At 34.2% G+C, this 22,782-nt stretch overlaps 3 protein-coding genes across 3 annotated transcripts; all 3 read right to left on the bottom strand.

Annotated features, from left to right (window-relative positions):
- Nucleotides 1-4,752: 4,752 nt before the first annotated feature.
- Nucleotides 4,753-5,943, bottom strand: LOC7481790 (protein PHLOEM PROTEIN 2-LIKE A9). The gene is made up of 3 exons (XM_002321773.4): nucleotides 5,779-5,943; nucleotides 5,474-5,562; nucleotides 4,753-5,339 (listed from the first exon to the last, which is right to left on the bottom strand). The coding sequence occupies exons 1-3, from the start codon at nucleotides 5,836-5,838 to the stop codon at nucleotides 4,955-4,957; spliced, it is 534 nt and encodes a 177-aa protein (XP_002321809.3). The 5' UTR covers nucleotides 5,839-5,943; the 3' UTR covers nucleotides 4,753-4,954.
- Nucleotides 5,944-8,407: 2,464 nt separating this feature from the next.
- LOC7481789 (protein PHLOEM PROTEIN 2-LIKE A9) lies at nucleotides 8,408-9,608 on the bottom strand. The gene is made up of 3 exons (XM_002321772.4): nucleotides 9,390-9,608; nucleotides 9,111-9,196; nucleotides 8,408-8,960 (listed from the first exon to the last, which is right to left on the bottom strand). Exons 1-3 carry the CDS (start codon nucleotides 9,429-9,431, stop codon nucleotides 8,582-8,584), a joined length of 507 nt encoding a protein of 168 aa, XP_002321808.3. The 5' UTR covers nucleotides 9,432-9,608; the 3' UTR covers nucleotides 8,408-8,581.
- Nucleotides 9,609-12,233: 2,625 nt separating this feature from the next.
- On the bottom strand, nucleotides 12,234-22,168 carry LOC18110864 (protein PHLOEM PROTEIN 2-LIKE A9). The gene is made up of 5 exons (XM_006389135.3): nucleotides 22,021-22,168; nucleotides 21,817-21,905; nucleotides 13,921-14,002; nucleotides 13,724-13,809; nucleotides 12,234-12,794 (listed from the first exon to the last, which is right to left on the bottom strand). The coding sequence occupies exons 1-5, from the start codon at nucleotides 22,084-22,086 to the stop codon at nucleotides 12,353-12,355; spliced, it is 765 nt and encodes a 254-aa protein (XP_006389197.2). The 5' UTR covers nucleotides 22,087-22,168; the 3' UTR covers nucleotides 12,234-12,352.
- Between the last annotated feature and the right edge of the window lie 614 nt (nucleotides 22,169-22,782).

Below are 22,782 nucleotides of genomic sequence, written 5' to 3'. Positions count from 1 at the left end.
AAAACCGAAAAAACCTGAAGCTGACTCTGCAAACGCTACCACAGATAAGGTACATGATGCTTTGATTCTTGCTGTACAAAGTCCAATTGATGATTGGATTCTTGATTCTGGTGCTTCATTTCACTGTACACCTAACCATGACATGATGCTAAACTATGTTGCTGGAGATTATGGTGTGGTCTATCTGGCCGATGGACAACCAATGGCTGTTGTGGGTGTAGGAGATGTGCAAATCAAGACAATGAATGGATCTACATGGAACTTGCAGAATGTCAGGCATGTTCCTGGATTAATGAAGAAGTTGATCTCTGTTGGACAGCTTGACGATAGTGGTCATGAAATACGTTTTGCTGGAGGTATGTGGAAAGTATCAAAGGGTGCAATGGTTTTAGCTCGTGGAAAGAAAACCGGCACCCTGTATATGACCACAAGAGTTGCAGACACCATTGCCACTACAGAAGCAGAAAATCAGGCACAGCTATGGCACTGTAGACTTGGCCATATGAGTCAAAAGGGGATGAAGATACTTCAGTCGAAGGGAAAGCTGGCAGAATTAAAAAATGTCGATCTAGACATTTGTGAAAGCTGTGTTCTTGGAAAACAGAAGAAGCTCAGTTTCTTGAAGGTTGGCAGGACCTTAAGACCAAGAAAGCTAGAGCTGGTACACACAGATTTATGGGGACCGTCTCCAGTAGCATCTCTTGGAGGTTCTCGGTATTATGTGACTTTCATTGATGATTTCAGCAGGAAGGTATGGGTTTACTTTCTGAAAAATAAATCTGATGTGTTTGAAACATTCAAGAAATGGAAGGCTATGGTTGAGACTGAATCAGGTCTAAAGTTGAAATGCTTAAGATCTGATAATGGAGGAGAATACATTGATGGAGGTTTCAAGGAGTATTGTGCTGTCAATGGTATCAGAATGGAAAAGACCGTTCCAGGCACACCGCAACAGAATGGCGTTGCTGAACGGATGAACAGGACCATCAATGAACGAGCTAGAAGCATGAGGTTGCATTCAGGGTTACCTCAAACATTCTGGGCCGACGCAGTTCATACCGCAGTTTACTTGATCAACCGTGGACCATCAGTTCCTTTGGAGTTCAGACTGCCCGAGGAAGTATGGAGAGGAAAAGAGGTACAACTCTCTCATTTAAAGGTCTTTGGGTGTGTTTCCTATGTTCATATAGATTCTGATGCTCGCAACAAGTTGGATGCCAAATCCAAGAAATGTTTCTTCATCGGCTATGGAGATGAAGAATTTGGATATCGGTTCTGGGATGATCAGAATAGAAAGATTATCAGAAGCAGGAACGTGATCTTCAATGAGAAAGTTCTGTACAAAGACAGATCAAGTGCAGAAACAGATAATGCTGATTCAGATACAAGTCCACAAGGATCTGAATTCATAAGATTAGAAGGCCTTCCCGATGTTACTGAGCAGAACAACAATCAAGAGCCTTTACAAGAAGACTCAAGCATATCTGTACCCGCTACTACACAAGAAGATGCGGAGCCAATTGAACCAGTTGTTCGCAGGTCTTCGAGGACGATAAAGCCCCCGCAACGGTTCACACTTTTACTGAATTACATTTTGTTGACAGATGGTGGTGAACCGCTAACTTATGAAGAATCCTTACAAGATGGAAACTCAAGCAAGTGGGAGTTAGCCATGAAGGATGAGATGAGTTCGTTGCTGAAGAACAAGACTTGGGAGCTAACCACACTGTCTGAAGGAAAGAAGGCTTTACAAAACAAGTGGGTTTACAGAGTGAAGACTGAGCATGACGGAAGTAAACGGTTCAAGGCAAGACTTGTTGTCAAAGGGTTTCAACAAAAGAAAGGCATTGACTACTCTGAGATATTTTCTCCAGTTGTGAAGCTCACAACAATCAGAGTTGTTCTAGGGATAGTAGCTGCAGAAAATTTACATCTTGAACAGTTAGATGTAAAAACAACATTCCTTCATGGTGACTTGGAGGAAGATATTTACATGCAACAGCCAGAGGGGTTTGCAATGCAAGGAAAGGAGAATCAAGTCTGCAAGCTACAGAAAAGCCTATACGGTTTGAAGCAAGCTCCAAGACAGTAGTACAAGAAGTTTGACAACTTCATGTGCAGTTCCGGGTATACAAGATGCCAAGCTGATCATTGTTGCTATGTCAAACATTTTGACAACTCCTACATCATTCTACTATTATATGTAGATGATATGTTGATTGCAGGATCCAGCATTGAGGAGATTGATAAGCTGAAACAGCAGTTGTCAAAACAGTTTGAAATGAAGGATCTAGGAGCTGCTAAACAAATACTTGGCATGAGAATCTTCAGAGATAAAGACAAAGGCGTACTAAAGCTTTCACAAACAGAGTATGTCAAGAAGGTTCTCAGCAGGTTTAGTATGGATAATACTAAACCAGTAAGTACACCACTGGGGAATCATTTCAAGCTCAGCAAAGATCAGTCACCAAAAACTGAGCAAGAATGTGGATACATGGATAAGATTCCATACGCCTCAGCTATCGGCTCTTTGATGTATGCTATGGTCTGTACCAGACCAGACATTGCCCATGCAGTGGGAGTTGTAAGCCGATATATGAGCAATCCTGAAAAGCAGCATTGGGAGGCAGTCAAATGGATCATGAGGTACTTAAAAGGTTCCTCGGAAACTTGTCTCAGTTTCACAGCTGGTGGTTTGAAACTTGAAGGTTTTGTAGATGCTGATCTAGCAGGAGATGTTGATAGCAGAAAGAGCACTACAGGATATGTTTATACTCTAGGAGGTACTGCTATTTCCTGGAGTTCTACCTTGCAAAAGATCGTTGCTCTTTCAACAACAGAAGCTGAATATGTTGCAGTCTCAGAATCTGCAAAAGAGATAGTATGGTTGCAGAGTTTTCTGAAGGAATTGGGCAAGTTGAATGGAAAAGGTACTTTGTATAGCGACAGTCAGAGTGCAATCTTCCTTGCCAAGAATCCAGCATTTCACTCCAGGACGAAGCATATTCAGATCAAATATCACTTCATCCGACAACTGCTGGATGACGAGCAACTAATGCTAGAAAAGGTCTGTGGAAGCAAGAATCCAGCTGACATGTTAACCAAAGGAGTTACACTTGATAAACTGAAGTTGTGCAAAACTTCAGTTGGCCTTCAAGGATAAAAGATAATTTCATTGTTTGTCTCCAAGTGGGAGATTGTTAATTATTGGAGACAAGCAAGCCCCACCATGTGCAAGTGGGATTACCTAATCTCCCACTTAGCACATGGTGGAGGACTCCCCCTCACTCCCATTAATTGTATATTAATATGCCCCCCTGTGATGTGTTTGTAAGTGTATCGAGAGAACACAAAGAAGAAGAACCGACGAGTTGCAGAGAGTGAAAACATAGAGAGAAGAGAGAACAGAGAAGAGTAGAGAGAGCTTGAGTGTAGAGTTGAGTTGAGAAGATTCTCCTCCTCTTTGTTTGTATTGTTTGTAAGCTTCATTAATACAAACCAGTAGCTCCGTGGAGTAGGCAAGTTGCCGAACCACGTAAATTGTGTGTGTTTGAGTTCTGGAAATAGCCCAACACACAGTTCTTCTCAAAATTGGACTTGAGGTCTGAATACCATCAAGTGAGAATCCATGATAGTGACATAGAAAAAAAGACATTCAGGACTCACTATAGGTATTATGAATTTAGAGTAATGCCATCTGGCTTGACTAATGCCCCTACAACTTTTCAAGCTTTAATGAATCATATTCTGGAGCCTTTTATAACGAGATTTGTATTAGTTTTCTTTGATGATATCTTAGTGGATAGTTCAACATTTGAGCTGCACCTTAGTCATCTAAGAAATATGCTAGAGACACTCGGGAGTAATCAATTGTTTATGAAGTAAGTCTAAATGCTTTTTTTGTGAACAAAAAGTAGAATATCTAGGACACATCATTTCACCTGAAGGAGTTGCTACTGACCCATAAAAGATAACAACTATCAAGGAGTGGCTAGTACCTAAGTCTGTAAAAGAATTGAGAGGATTCTTGGATATTCCCGGATCATTTTTATAAGTTTCATGGTCTCTTCTAGCTTCTATAGTCACTGACAGGGACAAGATTTTTACCAGTCTGTTCTGGAAGGAATTACTCAGATTATTGGGGGTTAAAATGCTTATGAGCCCTTCCTACCATCCACAAATTGATGGTTAGCCTGGACGAGTTAATCAATGCTTGGAAACCTACCTTAGATGCATGACTATGCATAATCCAAAGCAGTGGTCAAGTTCTGAAGAAGCAGTTAGAGGCTGCTAGACACAGGATGAAATAGATTACAGATAAAAGCAGGACTGAAAGAGAAATTTAAGTAGAAGATCAACTGTTTCTTAAGCTACAACCTTTAAGACAAATGAGTGTAGCCTTAAGGAGAAATTCTATAAACAGAAAAAGGAAAAAATGACTGAACCTGAGCACCTGCTAGCGATATTTTACATAATAGAGATGATAGCAATTCTATTAACAGGAAATATCCTTAAGCTGTGATATTTTTTCTCAATAGGACACCCTTAAGCTTCCCTCTTGCATCTTGATAGGTTTATTTCTTTTTATATGATTTTCCAGGTGCATTTTTTATCATTATTTTTTAGCCAGTTCTGCAAATTTGGCAGAATTTGTGCATGTTTTTCTTTCACCTTGTTTGGCCTTTGGTTCTTGGTGTTTTGTAACTTGCCAAAAAGAGAAAAGAAAAGAAAAGAGAAACAATTCTCATCATATAGCTAGAAAGCAATCATCAAAGTAAGTTTAGTTGAAGATAGAAGAACTACACGAGGCAGTCAATTATTTGATGTTAGAACAACAGCATATAAATCTCAAGGACACCACACAACAGATAAAGCTTGGTAAAACTAGACAGGTCTCATTATTGCGTTACATCTAAAATAGGATTGTAAGAGACTCGTTGATTTGAACCAAATCTCAAGTTTTCACTTCACTTGGCACTTTTTCAACTATGGCCTGGTGAATTTGCAAACCTCCCTTCCATTTGCCTGTCCACACTTCATACAAACCAAAATAGAGCTTGTTATCGTCCGTTCCTTTACTAACATCAATCACGAAGTCCGAGGTAACTGATTTCTTGTCTGTGCTTACATCTGATAGGTCGACTTTGCTCCATCTGTACCTTCCCTTCTTCCCTAACTTGGCCATCATAAAAACAGGACAGCCATTCCAACCAAATGCATCTTTTTTCATCGATACTTCGAATTTAATTTTGTACTTCCCTTCTTTTAAGGGGTCCTTTGTTGTACCCGTTAGTTCAAGCCAACACACTTGCACTAGCTCTGCTGGTGTTTCATCCGAGCTGCGATATTCAAGCTCAAATAGTATAGTAAATGTCCGTGTTTGTTTAGCAAAGTTTAAAGTTTACACATCACATGCTGCAAAACTAAGTTTCCTTTCCAGCTAAAACTAAATATAGAGAACATGGATTCTTACCTTGACTGATCAGGCAAGTTCCAGTAGCGTTTGTCATTTCCCCATATGATGCTAAACCCCCTCGGCTTAAACGTCCAGCTGTTTTTGTCCTGTAAACACGAAGAGGAATTCTCATCAAGAAAAAAACTTTCAACTTGAAATAATGTGTTAGCCTTAGATACAGTTGCCTTGTATAACGGTAAACATTCAAAATACTATGCTTGAATTTAGCAAGCTGGTTAACAAAATGTTCAGTTGAAGGATTATAATTCGGAGGCCTAATCTATGAATTCACAAACACCGATGAAAGATAATAGCAATCTGACCTCTTCATAAAACACTTTGTTAATATCGGCATCGTAATGTGGTTTATTTGAAGAAGACATCTTGAGAGCAAATAAATTCTAGTGTTAGTTTGGAGAGAGAAAAGATGATATATTTGTTGATCCACAAAGAGCCCTTTTTATGCAGCCCCAAAGAAGCGTTCATTGATTATGTCAGCTTCCAAGAAATGAACATCAAAAAGATACTCAACCACAGAAAGAAAAAAAAGAATGGAATAAAACTTGGGACGGAAAAAGGATCAAGTAAATGTGCTCTACTTTATCAGAACGAGTGGATCCTAACCTTTTCTTTTCTTTTGTGTCTTGATGCTCCATGTATGATCAAGAAAAGAATCAATTCGCTTGGCAGCAAGAGTTGTACAAACATAATTTTCCAGCTTCCTAACCACGAAATTGAAACATATATGATGTGAACGTGTTGCACGATACATTTATGAAAAGGATTGATTCGTTGTAAACATATATGATTTTATAAACAAAATTCTATAGAAGGGTTGATTCGGTGTAATCAGTCGAGGTTTGGAAGACTCTCAAATTAAGTTATTTTTGTTATTTTAATTATTTTTTCTAATTAATTTTAGATTTTATTTATTTTCTACTTAGATTTGGATTTTTTTTTGGTTAGATCGGTCTTAAACTCTATATAAACAATTTGCGTGTTAATTTTTTTTATTAGATTATCGAATTATAAAATTTTCAAAAAATTAGAATTTCCTCTCTATTTTTAACCTTAAAGGTTGAAAACCATATTTTTTTTATTCACGTGATTCATCACGCAGAATATAAAAATAAAAAATTGAGCAAATTTTGCATAGGAAAGAGTTGAATAGGAATCCGAATACTTTCTTGATAAGGATACTTTCTTTGAATCCGAATAATGCCCACCATTCCCAGCTTTTTCAAGTTGAATTCAATGGACGGCTGAAGCTATGAGCAAATTAATTCGGCATTTCTGTGTGGCGTTGTGAAACTATGAGAAATCAAAATTATAGTCCGCCGATGTTTTCATGCATGTTCTGAATCACTTCCGGTGATTGCTATCAGAAAAAGGAAAGTAAAAGAACGGATTCCAACAATTTGATACCAAAATGCTTTTGCACTCTGCTTGCGTGGTTGGCTGCTTCTCATTCGTAGAGAATCTAACCAAAGGGTTGTCTTACAGCGTCTCCGCCTCTGAACACCTCAATTTAGAGAGATATCTGAAAATCCATGATCTGTGATAAGTCAAAACTATAAAAAAAAAAATCAATAACATGACAGAAAAAAAAAAACTATTACAATCTTTTATATTAAAACACTAAAAAAGTACCCTACTTAATAGAAAAAATAAAATTAAAAAAAAACTAGATTAACCTAATGATACTAAATAGAAAAAAATAAAATTTCTAGACTAAATATAAATAATATAAATAACTAAGAAAATATTTAATTTTATTCATCAAAATCTTCTTGACAAAAAGCTATTAATACAATCCTTTAAGTAGAAAGAAAAAACTAGAAAACTCTAATAATATTAAATAGAAAAAATAAAATAGAAAAACTATCTTCTTTAAATTGAAAAACTAAAAAAACCTAATATTATTGAAATGGAAAATAAAAAAAATATATTCATTTTTAATAGAAAACCATGGAAAGCTTAATAATAATGAACATGAAAAAATGAAGTTTCCAAAGTGAACAAGAAGAAATAAAAATAATAAAGAAAATATTTATATTGCCAGAAAGCTCATGCATCATTTATGTCCAAAATTTTAATCATGTATGGTATTTAAACAAGATTATTTTCTTTCAAGTCCCAGATTAAGATTAAATAATATTCGATTTACAGAAAAACGAGCTATTTGACACATTAAATCAAGCAATTTTTCCCATCTTGGTAAGCAAAATTAAGAACTAGCTGTTATAGCTAGCATTAATAAATTCATGTCCTGTAGAACTGTTGCTTCCTGAACTATATGACCTCATGAATTAGCAGACCACCCTTCCAATTTGCCAGTTTATCCACACTTTTCTAATTACAAGCCAAAACGTACATAGCTTAATTTGGATTTATAATTTTGAACTCTTTCTGATTCTTCTCAGCAGGAATTTCCTTCGGCTCCTCTCCTAGCTATTAATCATTGGTTTATTTTTAAACGTGAGCATCTTCCCTCTCTTCCTATCCTAGCCATCATCAAAACAGGAGTATCAGTCCAAGAAAACGTGCGTTGTTTTTCATGGATAACTTGAAGTTAATTACTAATTTCAAACCTCTTCCCTTTCGTTACATGATCTGTCACTTCATACCAACACACCAGTAGCAGCTCTTCAGGACCATCATTAGCTAAACAGCCTAAACTCACCACAATTCAGCATCTGCAGATTCACACAAAACTATTCCTTTAGGACCCTCTCTAGCTAAACTCTCGAAATGAAGTGAGAATGGTTTAGAAAATAGCAAATACTCTCAAGAGGACTGCCACTTTTGATTAAATTCTGGACTTCCACATACAGGTCACAGATTCAAATTATTTAGAGATAGGCGTGTCAGGGTTTTGTAGATGAGGGACGTGAGTCATCCCTGTAATGTAAACCAAAGTCCACTCGACTTTGCTCGTAAACTCCTGAAAACTTAGGACTACAGACTCTTTCATATTTCAATAGCAGAATTTTATTCCGGTGCTACAGATTTTTCCTTGGATTTATAAAATATTTCACAGGAAAAAAAAGAAAAAAAACTCACTGAGGTTACATTTATCCATAACTCATCAAGGATAGTACAAGAGTGATTAATTTGAACGGAAGCTCAATCTGGCATTTCTTCAACTACAGCCTCATGAATTTGTAAACCTTCCTTCCATTTTCCAGTCCACAATTCGTAGAGTCCGAAATAGAGCCTGGTATCTTCAGCCTTTTTCGGAACTTCAAACCGAAGCTTCCCATAAGGAATTTCGATTATGTTGCCGATTCTCATATCTCCTAAATTGATTTTTTCCCATTTGGCAATTCCTTTCTTCCCTACCTTAGCTAGCATGAAAACAGGACCTTCCTTCCAAACAGAATCTTGTTTTGTCATAGATATTTTGAAGCTCAGTGCATACCCCTTCCCTTTGGATAGGGGTTCCGAAGTTGAGCCGTCTATTTCAAGCCAGCATACCGCCATCAACTCTGCAGGACCATCCGTCCTGAAATTTATGTGTAGAACTTAAGCATCCAATGAGCTCTATGTCAGAAAATTATTATTTTATGATAGTTTCTGTCTATATCATTTGATTATTTACAATACTTGAAGCATTGAAACGATATAATTTGATTAAAGGGATAATTCTCTGTACCCTTTCTCAGGCATCTTCCAATAACTTGTATTACTACTCCATGTGATGTGCAATCCCCTTGGTTTAAACCTCCACCTACCTTCATCCTGTAAGCATAAAAATAATTCCAGCTCACCATTAACAACCTCATTTTTACTCATAAAAGATAGATGAACATTCTCAGAAACCTTCTAATATCAAACTAAAACCCAAGTTTGTTTATATATATAAAATTGGGACTACAACAAACAAATAGTTGTGCAGAAAAGTGGTACTAAAATAGCTAATAATATATCCAACCTTATCGTGTTCCACTTCTGCAGGATCAGCTGCCTCAGACATTATCTTGAGAGCAAATCAAGTCTATATATTATATTATTAGTTCTGACAGACTGCAATGCATGATGTATATGAATCCTTATTGAGCCTTTTATATCCAGGAAATCGAAAGTATTTTTCTCTGTTCATCCATATGTTCCTGTCAAGACAAGGACATTGAGAGAAAATCAACCACAAAAAGAAAAAAAAATCGATCCAACGTGTGGTTTTGAAACAAAGGAATCGTGTAAATTGGGGTTGATTATATCAGAAAGAATGGCATCTAGATATTTTTGTTATCAATTAGTGGTCCATATATGGTCAAGTAAAGAATTGATCCATTTTGCTAAGTGATAACTAGATTCATTCTATGAGCATATGTAGACCCACATTAATTGCCACCAAGAGAAAGTTCAATTATGAAGAAGAAAAAGGAATTTTTGCTGTGCAGAGACTTTTCCTTAAGCTAGATATATTTCTAAATCCAATAAACCCACCAATAACTTCAATAAAATTAGTGAATTAAAGGAACCCATTTATTTATTTTCCTTTACGTTGTAATTAATTTTGAAGTCTAAATTTAACAAATCATTATAGCTATTGTAGCTGTACGTATTTTAGACATGAATGATATTGTGATTATCCAAGTATTTAAAATTATCTTTAGACTAAGTATAACTAAGTATTAAAAGTCTATACAAGAAGGCCATATAAGAAGAAGAAAAGAGCAGACTCTTCGTAAAGGAGATGAAAAAGGGTACAGCCTTAATTTTAGTCTTTTTCGATAAGTCTTTTATTTTTAGAACTATCGAAAGTTGTTGTTTTAATTAAAAAAAATCTTTTTTTAAAAGGATCAATACCAAAATTTTTACAAACAATCAAATCAACATGTCTAAGGATCAACTTCGATTTTTTTCGGTAATCAATTAATGTAGTTGAGTGAAGAACAAAGGATCTTGCAAATGATGCTGTCGAGGATGGAACCAATTAATGTTTAAGGAAACGGGGAGGGCAAAAATTGACTTAGCGAAAGTTTTTCAATTTTTCAAAAACAAATCAAATAATATTCCTTGCTTATTCTTCTTTCTAATTTCCTTATTAACCAAAGTTCTTATAAGGAAAAAAAAAACATTTTTCAATTGATCACCGAGTAATTGGGACAAATTGATAAACTTATATTGTTTAATAGCGCAATGTAGACGTTAGAACAACATGAAGGATCAATCAAGACAAAGGCAAACTAAATTACAATTCAATGCGGTGCTTTTTTTTCCCCTTCCAATTCTTATTTAGGAAAAGCTACTTTCGTGAAATTAGTATTAATATTTAGTTTAGCTTTTTCTTACTTTTAGTTATTAAGTTTAATATTTTTTTATAAATAGAAAACCAATATCATTGTTTTTCTTTGCTATCTCAATACACATATTTTTAGACATCTTCAAAGCTATAATTTATCATTTTCCTTTTTTCCTCTATGCTTTAATTACCTTTATGTTTTTTTTAATTAAATTTTTTTTTTTGCTTCATTTACATTTTTATTTATTTTTATTTTTTTTTAAAAAATCTTTCCATTGACTTGAATTTTTTCAAACTTTAATATTTTATTTGATATCTTTTAATATATTTTTTTATTTTATTTTGATATGTATATGTAGAATCCACATCAAATTGCAGTGTCAAATTTAGAAGATACAGAGACATAAGCAGAAAGACATGAGTCGCATCAGGATAGGAAGTGTCATTTGTGTATCCTAGTTAGCTACCCTAAGCTTTAAAAACTTCAAAAATGAAAGCACATGCAAGCAAGAGATTACTGAAATTAACACTATATATCAAGCCATTTTGTAATTTTTTAATTTGTCAAGCAATATAACCAGCTCTTTAGCAGTAAGATCACACCTGCTTAAAAAACTTTCTTAATCAGTTCACACCCAGAGGACTATTGGATGTTGACGCAGCAAATCACAAGGCAAACAGAAAAGCTCTGGAGAAAGAGTCTTTAAGTCTACAGTTGTTATTCAATCCATAGCTAAATAACTGGGGTCTTAACATTGTATAATATAAGTTTGCCATAGTTGCGCTGACTAAGAAAATCAAAATAACTTGAAATATGACACTAACGAAAACAGATAAATAGTCAGATGGAAATCCGGATTAGAAATCAATCTGCTCAGCTGATCAAATCGCTGAAAACACCTGGAAGTAGGCATTGGAAATGGATTTTGACCCTCAAACAGCCTTTGTTGGCTTCACATGTGTTCCCACGTTACAAAGCTCTAAATCAGTTTTTCACATTGGGATTTCGGATCCAATCAGACACTCGAATTTAAAGTTTAGACTTCCAATAGTTAACTTTTGGGGCTTCTGTTTTTTACTCTTTTTTAATCGAGCAATATTATTGATGATAACTAGCCATATAGTAGATGTGGAGATTCTGTTTATCACTTATCTTCTAGAGATTCCTGCGAGTCAAAGAACTCATCCTGTAGATATTCCTCACGAGATGCGGCAGCAAAATCATGATTAGTAGATGGAGAGGCCAAATCGTGAACTGTTATTTTCTGAGCTACGAGCTCGTCGGGAGCAGCTGGTACTTGCTTAATTATGGACATGTCCGTGTTGGAAAAAACAATGACAGAACAGAGGAGGGGTTACTACTCATACAATTTGGTGGAATACAATACACTAAACAATGGTACTCTCACACTTTTATTATCAAATCCATACAATATATATATATATATATAAAATGTCTTTTACAATCTTCAAAGTACTTAATTAATATTAGACTATTTAATACTTAATGTAGATTCATAGTATTTCTAGATTCATAGTTTTTCTAATGTGGATGATTATTCATTATACTAACTGCAACACTCTTAATCTTGATAAACAAGTTTAATAACTAACAGTCCAGAGGGTTTTCAGATGCTGAAGTAGACTTGTCAGCTGTTACTAGCTTCTTGCACTTTGGAGTCGTCCGAACGGGTATTAGATGTAGAAGCAGAATCCTCAGCTGTTAATTCCCGAACTATGGCCTCATGGATCCGTAGACCACCCTTCCAGTTGTTAGTCCACACTTCATACAAGCCAAAATAGAGTTTTTTCTCAATACTTTTAGCGTTTTCACCACTTCTAAACTCAACCCGACACTTCTCCGCCGGAAATTCCTCTTCTTTCAGGCCTAACTTGGATAGATCTATTTTTACGCGCGTATACTCTCCCTCCTCTCCTATCCTTGCCATCACATAAACAGGATCTTCCCAGCCAAAGGAATTCTCTTCATTCATGGATAATATGAAGCTAATTTCATACGCCTTCCCTTTGGTAGCAGTCATTGAACCAGTTACATCAAGCCAGCACACCTCTAGCATCTCTGCAATATCCCTATAGCTTGCAAAGAGCAAATTAACAGAATCGTATTGACATAAACAAAATAGTCTCTACAGAAACTGCAGCACCAGTATTCAGAATCAGCAGATGCACAAAAGGTAGTGACACAGTTCCATTATGATGGTAAACCATTGGTCTCTAGTTTAATATACTCACTCCTAAAATCCAATCTTGGCAAGTAAAGAAATAAATCAAAAAACTTTTTTTATGGTCTCGAACAAAAATGAAAGGAAACAACAGGAAGAAACTATAACTAAAAGTATGGCGGGAACCTTGTATATTGATTTTTTTTTATAATGAATACATGCAAGAATATTCACCAAAAATTTTGATTTTAATTTAATGATGTGGAATAATTAGCCGGGATTTTATGGATCAGATCAAAAAACACAAACAGTCAATGAAATTATCCAATCAGGTAGTTTGACTCAAAACAGTTAATCCAATTGTTAAATAAAGCTCAAATTTTATAGGTGAATTCCTGATAGAAAATTGAGCTTGTGCTAAGCTTCCTTTCACACTCCAAGCCCGTTCGATGCTCATATTCGCCAAATCTCACTCCAAAGGCCCTCAAAGTTTCAGTCCATATTTTATACTTCTTCCTTCTTAATTTTGGATTTTAGCTATATTATTTTTCCTGATTGGTTGTTTCCTAGTTATTTGAGGTATTTAAACCAATCTTTTCAGATTTTATGGGACTTTTGTTGAATAAACTATAGACTCTTACAACTTTAGTTGTATTTTTGTCTAGCCTTAGGGTTTTATACGTTTGTTAAACTCAAATCCATAGCTTTCTCTGTCGCATTTAATAGTTCTAATTTTGCTTCTATTAACAAAATACTTGTAACACAACAGCAGATGATGAACCACACCAAAGTTTGTAACACAGCACTTCAACATGAAAATAGGCATATTATCCTCACCTTTCAGAAATTGTCCAAGCTTGACTTTCTTCCTCCGAAAAGATGCCAAGATTCTTTGGTTTAAACGTGGTTTTACCATCAGCGTCCTATAAAACATGTCAAATAATAGAATTTCCAAATTGTCATCATGAAACCATCTCATTTGACCCCTGATCATCACGAACTGATGATTAATTACCATTCATAAGTATTCTCACCTGTGAGGGGGCCGGTTCTGTATCCGTCTCTGGATTTTCATTATTTGGAGATGGTTGTTGAGAGTCGCTACTTGCCTTACTGCTGTTAATATTTGTCCGAAATTCTCTTAATATCAAATAACGAAAGGAGTTCTGAATTTAATACAACTATTGAAAAGTAAATTAAAGTTTAAAAACGTGTGGGATCATTGATCTCTTAGGTTCTATGTTTATTTTAATGTAAATACTCTCTGCATATCTAGAATAAATTACATAATTAACTTAAATTGTTTAATTTCTCATGATATAACTACACTATACTAATATAATATATTTCAATATAAAAATATTTATGTTTAAATTATATAAAAGAATTGTAAATAAAAAAGATGTTCTTGTGATAAAATTCAATCCATGTGATTTTATGAGACCCATAAATTATTTAGATATGATTTGAAATCTAAGTTATAGTGCAGTGAATATCGCAAATGACAATTACTTTTAGATTATTATATTTGTTGTAGGAAGCACAAATATTAAACCAAGACCGGCCCGGAGGGTTGACCCATGACTCGGACGAGACTTGGTTTTTTTTTTTCAAATGTGGTTTTTATACTCTTCTTTTTTTCATATTTTTTTAGTTGGTTATTAACATTTTTTAAAATTCACTATATAAATATTAGAAAAATATTTTATTTTTTCAATATAGGATTTGAAACCCTTTCGTATATATATTTTATGTTCACAAGAAAAAAGTTATGTTTTTTTAATGTGGGATTAGAAACCCATTAGTATATATACTCTGTATTCCCAAGAAAAAAGTTATTTTTTCAATGTGAGATTTGAAGCCCTTTTATATATATACTATATGTTCACAAGAAAAAAATTATGTTTTTTCAATGTGGGATAAAAAACTTTTTGGTTTAAATACTTCAACTTAAAAGGATAACATAATAAGCCCTTTAATATATATACTCCATGTTCCCAAGAAAAAAATATTTTTTTAATGTGGGATTTGAAGCCCTTTTGTATATATACTTTATGTTCACAAGAAAAAAGTTATGTTTTTTCAACGTAGAATTTGAAACCCATTAGTATATATACTCTATGTTTCCAAGAAAAAAAATTATGTTTTTTTGATGTGGGATAAAAAATTTTTTAGTTTAAATACTTCAACTTAAAAGGATAACATAATATCTTTTCACTATGGGATTTGAAGCTCTTTAATATATATACTCTATGTTCACAAGAAAGAAGTTATTTTTTTAATGAGGGATTTGAAACCCTATAGTATATATACTCTATGTTCATAAAAAAAAAGTAATGTTTTTTCAATGTGCACTACTAGAATAATATAGAATGTATAGCGTGTATATATCTGATTAGGAAATTAATGTAGGATTATTTCAATGTTGTAATCCCTACAGTTACTGCCGTGTTCTGCCACATATATATAAATAGGAAGGTTGGCTAAGGCACATCCTAAGACATTCTATTATTCTCAACTTAGAAAATTGATAAATACAAATGGAAATACTGAGGGAATATTTTTGTTGGTAAATTGCTGACGGATATTACCGACAGAAATATTCCCTCAGTATTTACCGAGGGAATTCTAGTGGAAAAAAATAATTAAAACAAAACAAAAAATATGATGATGTGCCATTTTTACCAGCGGAATTAACGACAAAATTAATTGGTAAACTGTGAACACTGTTCATCATGTCAATTACAAAGGGAATCACCAACGCAAAATTCCGTCGATATTTTTCAGAGAGCTTTGGAACTGTTCACTTCCCAATTGCATTGTTAATTACTATTCTTTACAGACAAAATCACTGACGGATTGAAAAGTCGTCGGTGCTATTTTGTGGTTTTCTGAAAAATTTTGATTAAATTAAAATTTTATATTAAATATATTACAGACATATTGAAAAGTTGTCAGTGATATTTGGTAGTTTCTAAAATTTTTTAATTAAATTGAAATTTTAAATTAAATATTACAAATGGAATCACTGACAGAATGATTAAAAATATTAATATTTAATTATCCATTGGTAAAAAGCCCAATAAAAAGCCTAGAATCCCTAATTTCCTTTCTTCTTCTTCTTCCCCATATGTAAAAAATATCAATATCCATTTCTCTCTCCTCAATTCCTTCTCCCCTCCTCCATGCTCAGGTATGTATTCTTCTCCTTTCTTCTTTTTTCTTCTAAGTTTTTTTTAATTAATATACTTTATGAATATTTTTTTCTCTTCTTAGCTTCACTTGCAACCACATTAAGGTAAGATTTTTCTTTTTTCTTCTTTTTTTGTGTTTTATTTCACTATATTTGTTATTTTATTTTATTTTTAATTGTTTCTATTCTTAATAATTGTATGAATATTGTTGTTGGATTTTTTTTCATATGATTTTCTTTTTTTTTTCCAAGCGTTTTGAGTATTATAGAGTCATTACCAGAAATTCACTTAAAACCAACGGAATTACCGACGAAATAATTATGTTGGTAATTTACGGTCATAATTACCGACAAAATCTTTTCCGTCTGTAATTCAGTCGGTATATACTGATGGAATTACAGACGGAATATTTAGAATTAAAAAAAAGCGGTTCGTTGACGTGGAAGTTTCTGCGAGCAATTTTACTGACGGAATTACTGAGGGATTCAAACCGGGATCTCCGTACAGTGACATGACCGATTCACCATCAGAATTGCCAACGAAATCATCAAAAGAATGAGTCCGTCGGTGATTTCATCAGCAAAAGTTAATATATCACCACTCTACCGACCCTCTCCTCCCCAATTTCTCCTTCTTCTTCCCTATCCCAACTCTCCCCTCTCAAACTGCAAACAACCAGGCCCCCCTAAAAAACAATCTCCCTCTTCTCAGCACAAGTCATATTTCTTTAAGTTTTGTGGTCACAACATCCGTGTTATGATTTATTATAGATTTTATCATTTTTTGTAAGTAATTCTATCTTTTTTAATTTTAACATTTAAATGTCAATTTTATTGTTTTTTTAGTATATGTATTTTGTTAGTATATATTTACATGTTTTATTGTTATTTCTCAAACAAACTTGTAGTATATGAATGTATAATTTTGTACTTGTTATGGTTTGTTTTAGATTTTAAAAAATTGTATTTGTTTGTAAATTGTTGAAACTTTGTTGAATTACCGAATTACATGTGTTATAGTGAAATAATTAATAGCTTGTTTAACGGGGTCCATTTTAATTTTTATCAATACTATTGCGGAGTTGTAATTTCCATAAATTTATATGTATAAATTTGTATGGACGTTGATAATTGATAATGAATATTTAATATTTATGAGAAGGTGTAATTAGTTTGTTGGATAATTTCAAGGTAAATCAATATTTTTGCAAATTTATTTACCTAACATAATTAATTAATACATGTTGTCATCATAATTTTATAGAGGTTCGATAGAAGTCATGGATGATCATTCATGGATGTATCGAGATTCACCCCAAAGATTGCGGAGGATGGATTATTGTAACGGGTTTCAGGGTTTTATTAATTTTGCAACATCTATTTTCAGAAATTTTACTGGAGGCGGTATTAGGTGTCCATGCAGGAAGTGTTAAAATAAAAAGTATCTGCATCCAGATGTTGTAATAATACATATTCTATATAAAGGGTTTATGGAGAATTACCAGTGTTGATATGCACACAGAGAATTATTTGTTTGTAATAAGAGCATGGGAGAAAGGGTGGTTGAGTCAACTTCTAGTGCTAGCAACGTGCATGAAGTTGCAAATGACAACACTAATCCTTACAGGAATATGGTTATGGATGCAATGAGAATGAATCAAGGTAATATCAGTCAATGTGCAATCGTAAAAGAAGAACCTAATGCAGATACAGCTAGGTTTCTTGATTTGTTGAAAGATTCTGACAAACCATTATGAGATGGTTGCACAAACCACAGTAAATTATCGGCCGTAGCATAGGTGTTCACCATCAAGTCAAATCACGGGTTGAGTGAGACCGGGTATGACAAAATTATTGAATGAGTGAGAAGCATTTTAAAATCTAATTTCTAACTATGGAAGGAGGTTGCGTGATTTTTGGTATGAAGCATAAAAAAAGGCAAAAAAAAAAAAAAACACGAGAGATAACGGTCTCTAAGGCTAGAACGACGTGGCTGTTTGGAGGGATTTCAAACCGCTATACATCCTGGCAGATATATGGCTACAATATATTAAGCTCGTGATGTTTAAGTGGCTTACACGACGCTTATAGTCCGGTTCTGGCAACCGGAACTGGCCAATTCATGGCTCGGTGACAACGCACACTAGCAGCTCCATTCCGTTTGGTGCACATGCGAAACAGATGGTAAGATTAATCTAAATGAAATATATCATTAAATAATTTGTTGTTACTTAATTAATTTTTTTCCTTATAGGCTACGTCTCTTGGACATGAGCCGAGCCCAATGGAGCTGTTTGTTGAGACGCACGTGCAGAGTTAGGACCGCCAAAAGGGGGTGCAATAGTTCATTGACAACCGCATTCAACACTTTGTGGTATGTTCGTTTAACCATTTTATTTTATAAGTTATTATTTTTATTGAATTGAATATGATGATTTCTTTTTTCATTTTCACGAGACCTATAATAGCCGGTTGAGGGAGAGATATGGGGACGATCCTTCGACCCATCCGTATTTTTGATCTGGATTTGTGGATGGAGGTAGGATTGTCCGGTGGACTCAATAAAAATTAGGTGTACGGGCTCTCCAAAACTACAGCCAAGAACTTGCGGCGGCTTGTAGTGTCTCAACCGTTGGGAGCTCTAAATCAGTATCGAGCACCCAATCTGAGGATATCATGGCCTTGAAACAACACACGGCTAATCTCACCGAGAAATACGAGCAACTCTCGGCGAATTATGAACAGCTTCGCCAAATGGTCATGAACATGGCCTCATAGAGTGGTGATACATGTGCGCCGTCTTTTTGGCCGTATAACAACTAGCCTCCTCCTCCTCCTCCAACTCCGCCATTGTGCTAATTTAATATTTTTTTTGAAACACATTCAATTTGTAATGAATATTATTTAACTTCATTTTTTTTTGTTTTTAATTTTTAATAAAATTTTATTTGCATAATTGATTTTTTTACTATTAATTGATATAATTTTATATTATTTATTCTAAATAATTAAAAAAAAATTTAAAATACCCACCGAGGGATTTACAAACGGAATGTATCCATCGGCATTTGACAGAGAGCAGGAAATGCCACCATCACCGACAAATTTACAGACGGATAACGTCTATCGGTATTTCACAGTAGCTTGGTGCAAATGCCACAATCATCGATGAATTTACAGACGGATACCGTTCGTCAACATTGCACAGAGAGTGGTGGAAATGCACACTTACCGACAAATTTACAAACGGAGACCGTCCGTCGGTATTTCACCGGGAGCTAAAAAATATTTACTGGATATGCCACTATCACCGACAGAATAAATCTGTCGGTATATTTCCAACGGGAATTGTTTTTTGGCGCGCAATTTCCGTTTGTAAAACCATCGGTAATTTTTTTTTTACCGACAAACTTAGCAATGGAATGCGGTATTACTGACAAACGGTATGCTGACGGATGTTTTCCGTCGGCGATTTAGTCGGTAAAAAAATTACCGACGAACTCTGAATCTCATACCGATGGAATCTGTCCGTCGGTAAAACTGTGAAATCTTGTAGTAAGTGTTGATTTATATTAATTTAATTATTTTATAGTTTTGTAAAATGGATTTTTTTAAATAATTACCGACGGAATTACATACGGTATTTTTCTGAGGGAAATACCAATGGAATGAAGCCGATAATATTTTTTTGCGCGTCTTGTCCATCAGTAAATCCATCGGTAATAATATTTTTTTATTACCAATGGAAAACAAATTACTGACGAAAGATTCACCGACGGAGCATTTCCTTCGGTGATTTCGTTAGTAAATTAATGACCAACGAAATGATAGTGCAAATATCGAAAGAAAATTCCATCGGTAAATCTAAAGATTGTGTTAGTGGTGGGATAAAAAACTTTTCTTGTTTAAATTCTTCAACTTAAAATGATAACTTAGTATCTTTTCAATATGGGATAAAAAAATGTTTTAAAATATTTTTTTAAACTTCATAATTATTTACAACATGTATTGCCTATATTCATATTTTTTTTCTTAATTTTTCATATGAAAATTAAAACTTTAAATATATATTTTTTAATTTTTCCAGGTTAACCCATGAAACCCGGGATTCGGCCCCTTGGTCGGGTCAACCCCCGAACCGGGTTTGATAACTATGGTAGGAAAAGGTTTTATAAGTCAATTATGTTTTTTATATATAATATATGAAATAATACCATATTATTTCAGTTGTTATGGAAGAAGATTGTTCTTGTTAGTTCAAAAGAATATAGAGTGAGATTAACAAGTTGTGGAATGGGAATAACATTATCCTTAATCACAAATTGTAAAGAGAGAAGAGTTAAACTAATGCTAGAATCATGTGAGTTTTACTTATTTATTTATGTTAAACAATGCCCTGTTAATTACGAAACAATGAATCACCATGAACCTAAAGATTCAGACATTTTTATGGTTAGTTGTGCAAAACAGATTATGTTCCTTTCTTTTAGCAGATGGTTACTTTCAGTTGATCAATCTTGTTGTTCGTTTCGTGGGAATGTTTTGGAGACTCCGGACCATTTGTTACTTTAATGCAAGTTTGCTTGGAAATTTTGGTCAAAATTCATCTCTTGGTAGGTCCCAAAAACTTTTAATGAGCTACTTTTTCTATGGCATACAATGGCTAAGGGATCTCTTTGGGTGTTGCATGTTGAATAATTAGATTTTGTTAACCGGGAATAATTAGATTTTCAAGGAAATTCAACCAATACTATGAAGCTTGTTGAATATGTCACTTAAACTTTAGTTATATGGATAATGACCTCTCAGACAATATCTAAATCTGAACCAACCCCAACAGTGATCAGCAGATTAAGTCATATAAATTAACAGTGTTTAATTTTTTATTGGCCGGACTAATAAATTAGTGAACTTCGTGAAGCACCTCTCCAAGTTGAAAAAAAAAAGAAAAAAAAAAGAAAGAATGAAGGAATATGGAGAACAAAGATAAAAGCGAGAAAATTTTGGAGATATTTTTTTGATTTTATTTTTATTTTCACAAATTTGTAACGTCATAATAAATCAACCTTTTTCTTTTTATCCCCCTAAATACTAACTTTTCATATCGCCCTTATATGGCTGGCTGACCTTTCGACCTAGAAAAGAATAATGGACCTCATGCCAATTTCTAGATCATATACAAAAAATAAACTGATTAATAAACGGTGTTGAACTACTGCAAACAAGCATGCTCATAGAAACTGTTAATAAAAAAGATAAAAGCATATTCTTACCCTCTAAAAATCTTCTGGACGGGACTTTCTATCTTAGAGGAGAAGCTGGAAAACACCGACCCTTTTTATGAAGCATAAAGTTAAGGTACGAAGTGCTGTTCTTTGATAAAGCAGCCCAATATCTTGAGGTTTCGCCTTTATTGTAATGTTTTATTTTGAATTTGAAACTAAAAAAGGGGTTAAGTTTCAGTTTACCCTATGAGATTTGAAATGAGTCCATTTTCATTCCCTAAGGTTTCAATCCCATGAAGAAAACATTTAGTCTTTAAGATTTGACAGAAAAAACTTTTATGAAATAATTTGACGTGAATTAATATTTTATTTTCAGTTATATATCAAAATAAGATTAACTATATGCAAAGAGAAAGTTTAACCATTTGAACTGCATCTTGAGGTCACGAAGAAAATAAAGAAATAAATATAAATTAAACCATTTGTTCATAAAGGAAGGCGCATATTCTCACCCTTTAGACCTTCTCCCGAAGGGGATTTTCATCTTGGAGGAGATGCTGGGAAACGATGATCCTGTACCTTCAGCACCCTTTGAAACATGCTAAACAAGGAAAAAAAAATCCAAATTGTCTTATCATTTAAACATTTCATTTGCTCCCCTGATCGTTACGAAATGATTATCCGAATAATTACCGTAGAAGAAATAGTATTCTGACCTTCGAAGGCAAACCTTTAGAGCCTTTGGGAGCCCCTTGGCTAGAACTCTTGGAAAGAAAACTCATGATGATCTGGATGCTAAGGAAAGAGATTTCAAGGAACTAGCTAGGTGGTACAATCAATGATGGGTGCTATGTTGTTTGTGAGTATATATTTCCACGATCTAATATTATAAACCCAATCCATATATGGTCCATAAATTCACCTCACTGTTTTAAAATATCCCTCCTTCCTAAGAAAAAATCATCTACTTATTTTCCTATCATAAAAATCTTTTCTGATCAACTTTCGTTTATCAAATCTAAACTTGTTTTCAATATTAGTGTTTTGATGAGACTCACTACAAGATTTCACAGTTTTACCGACGGAAATATTCCGTCAGTGTGTGATTAGCTGTTTGTCGGTGATTTATTTACCGACATCTTCACCGACGGATTACGTCTGTCGGTTTTCCTTTCGTCGGTGATTCTCCATTCCGTCGCTATATCAGTCAGAAAAACAAAAAAACCATTTGCCGATGGTTTTACAGACGAAATTTGCACGCCAAAAAAAAAGTTTCCCGCTTGAAATATACAGACGGATTTTATTCCGTCGGTGATATCGTGCTTTACTGACGGATACGTACCGTCGGTAAATTTGTCGGTGAGTGTTTGAGATACCGACCGAATATATCCGTCTGTAAATTCGTCGGTAAGTGTGGCAGCTACTGTCAAATGCCGACGGATTAAGTCCGTCGGTAAAGCTGTCGGTGAGTGTTTGAA

Source organism: Populus trichocarpa, chromosome 15, assembly GCF_000002775.5.
Source record: "Populus trichocarpa isolate Nisqually-1 chromosome 15, P.trichocarpa_v4.1, whole genome shotgun sequence".
NCBI classification, from domain to species: Eukaryota; Viridiplantae; Streptophyta; class Magnoliopsida; order Malpighiales; family Salicaceae; genus Populus; species Populus trichocarpa.
This window is presented reverse-complemented; position numbering and strand designations above follow the sequence as displayed.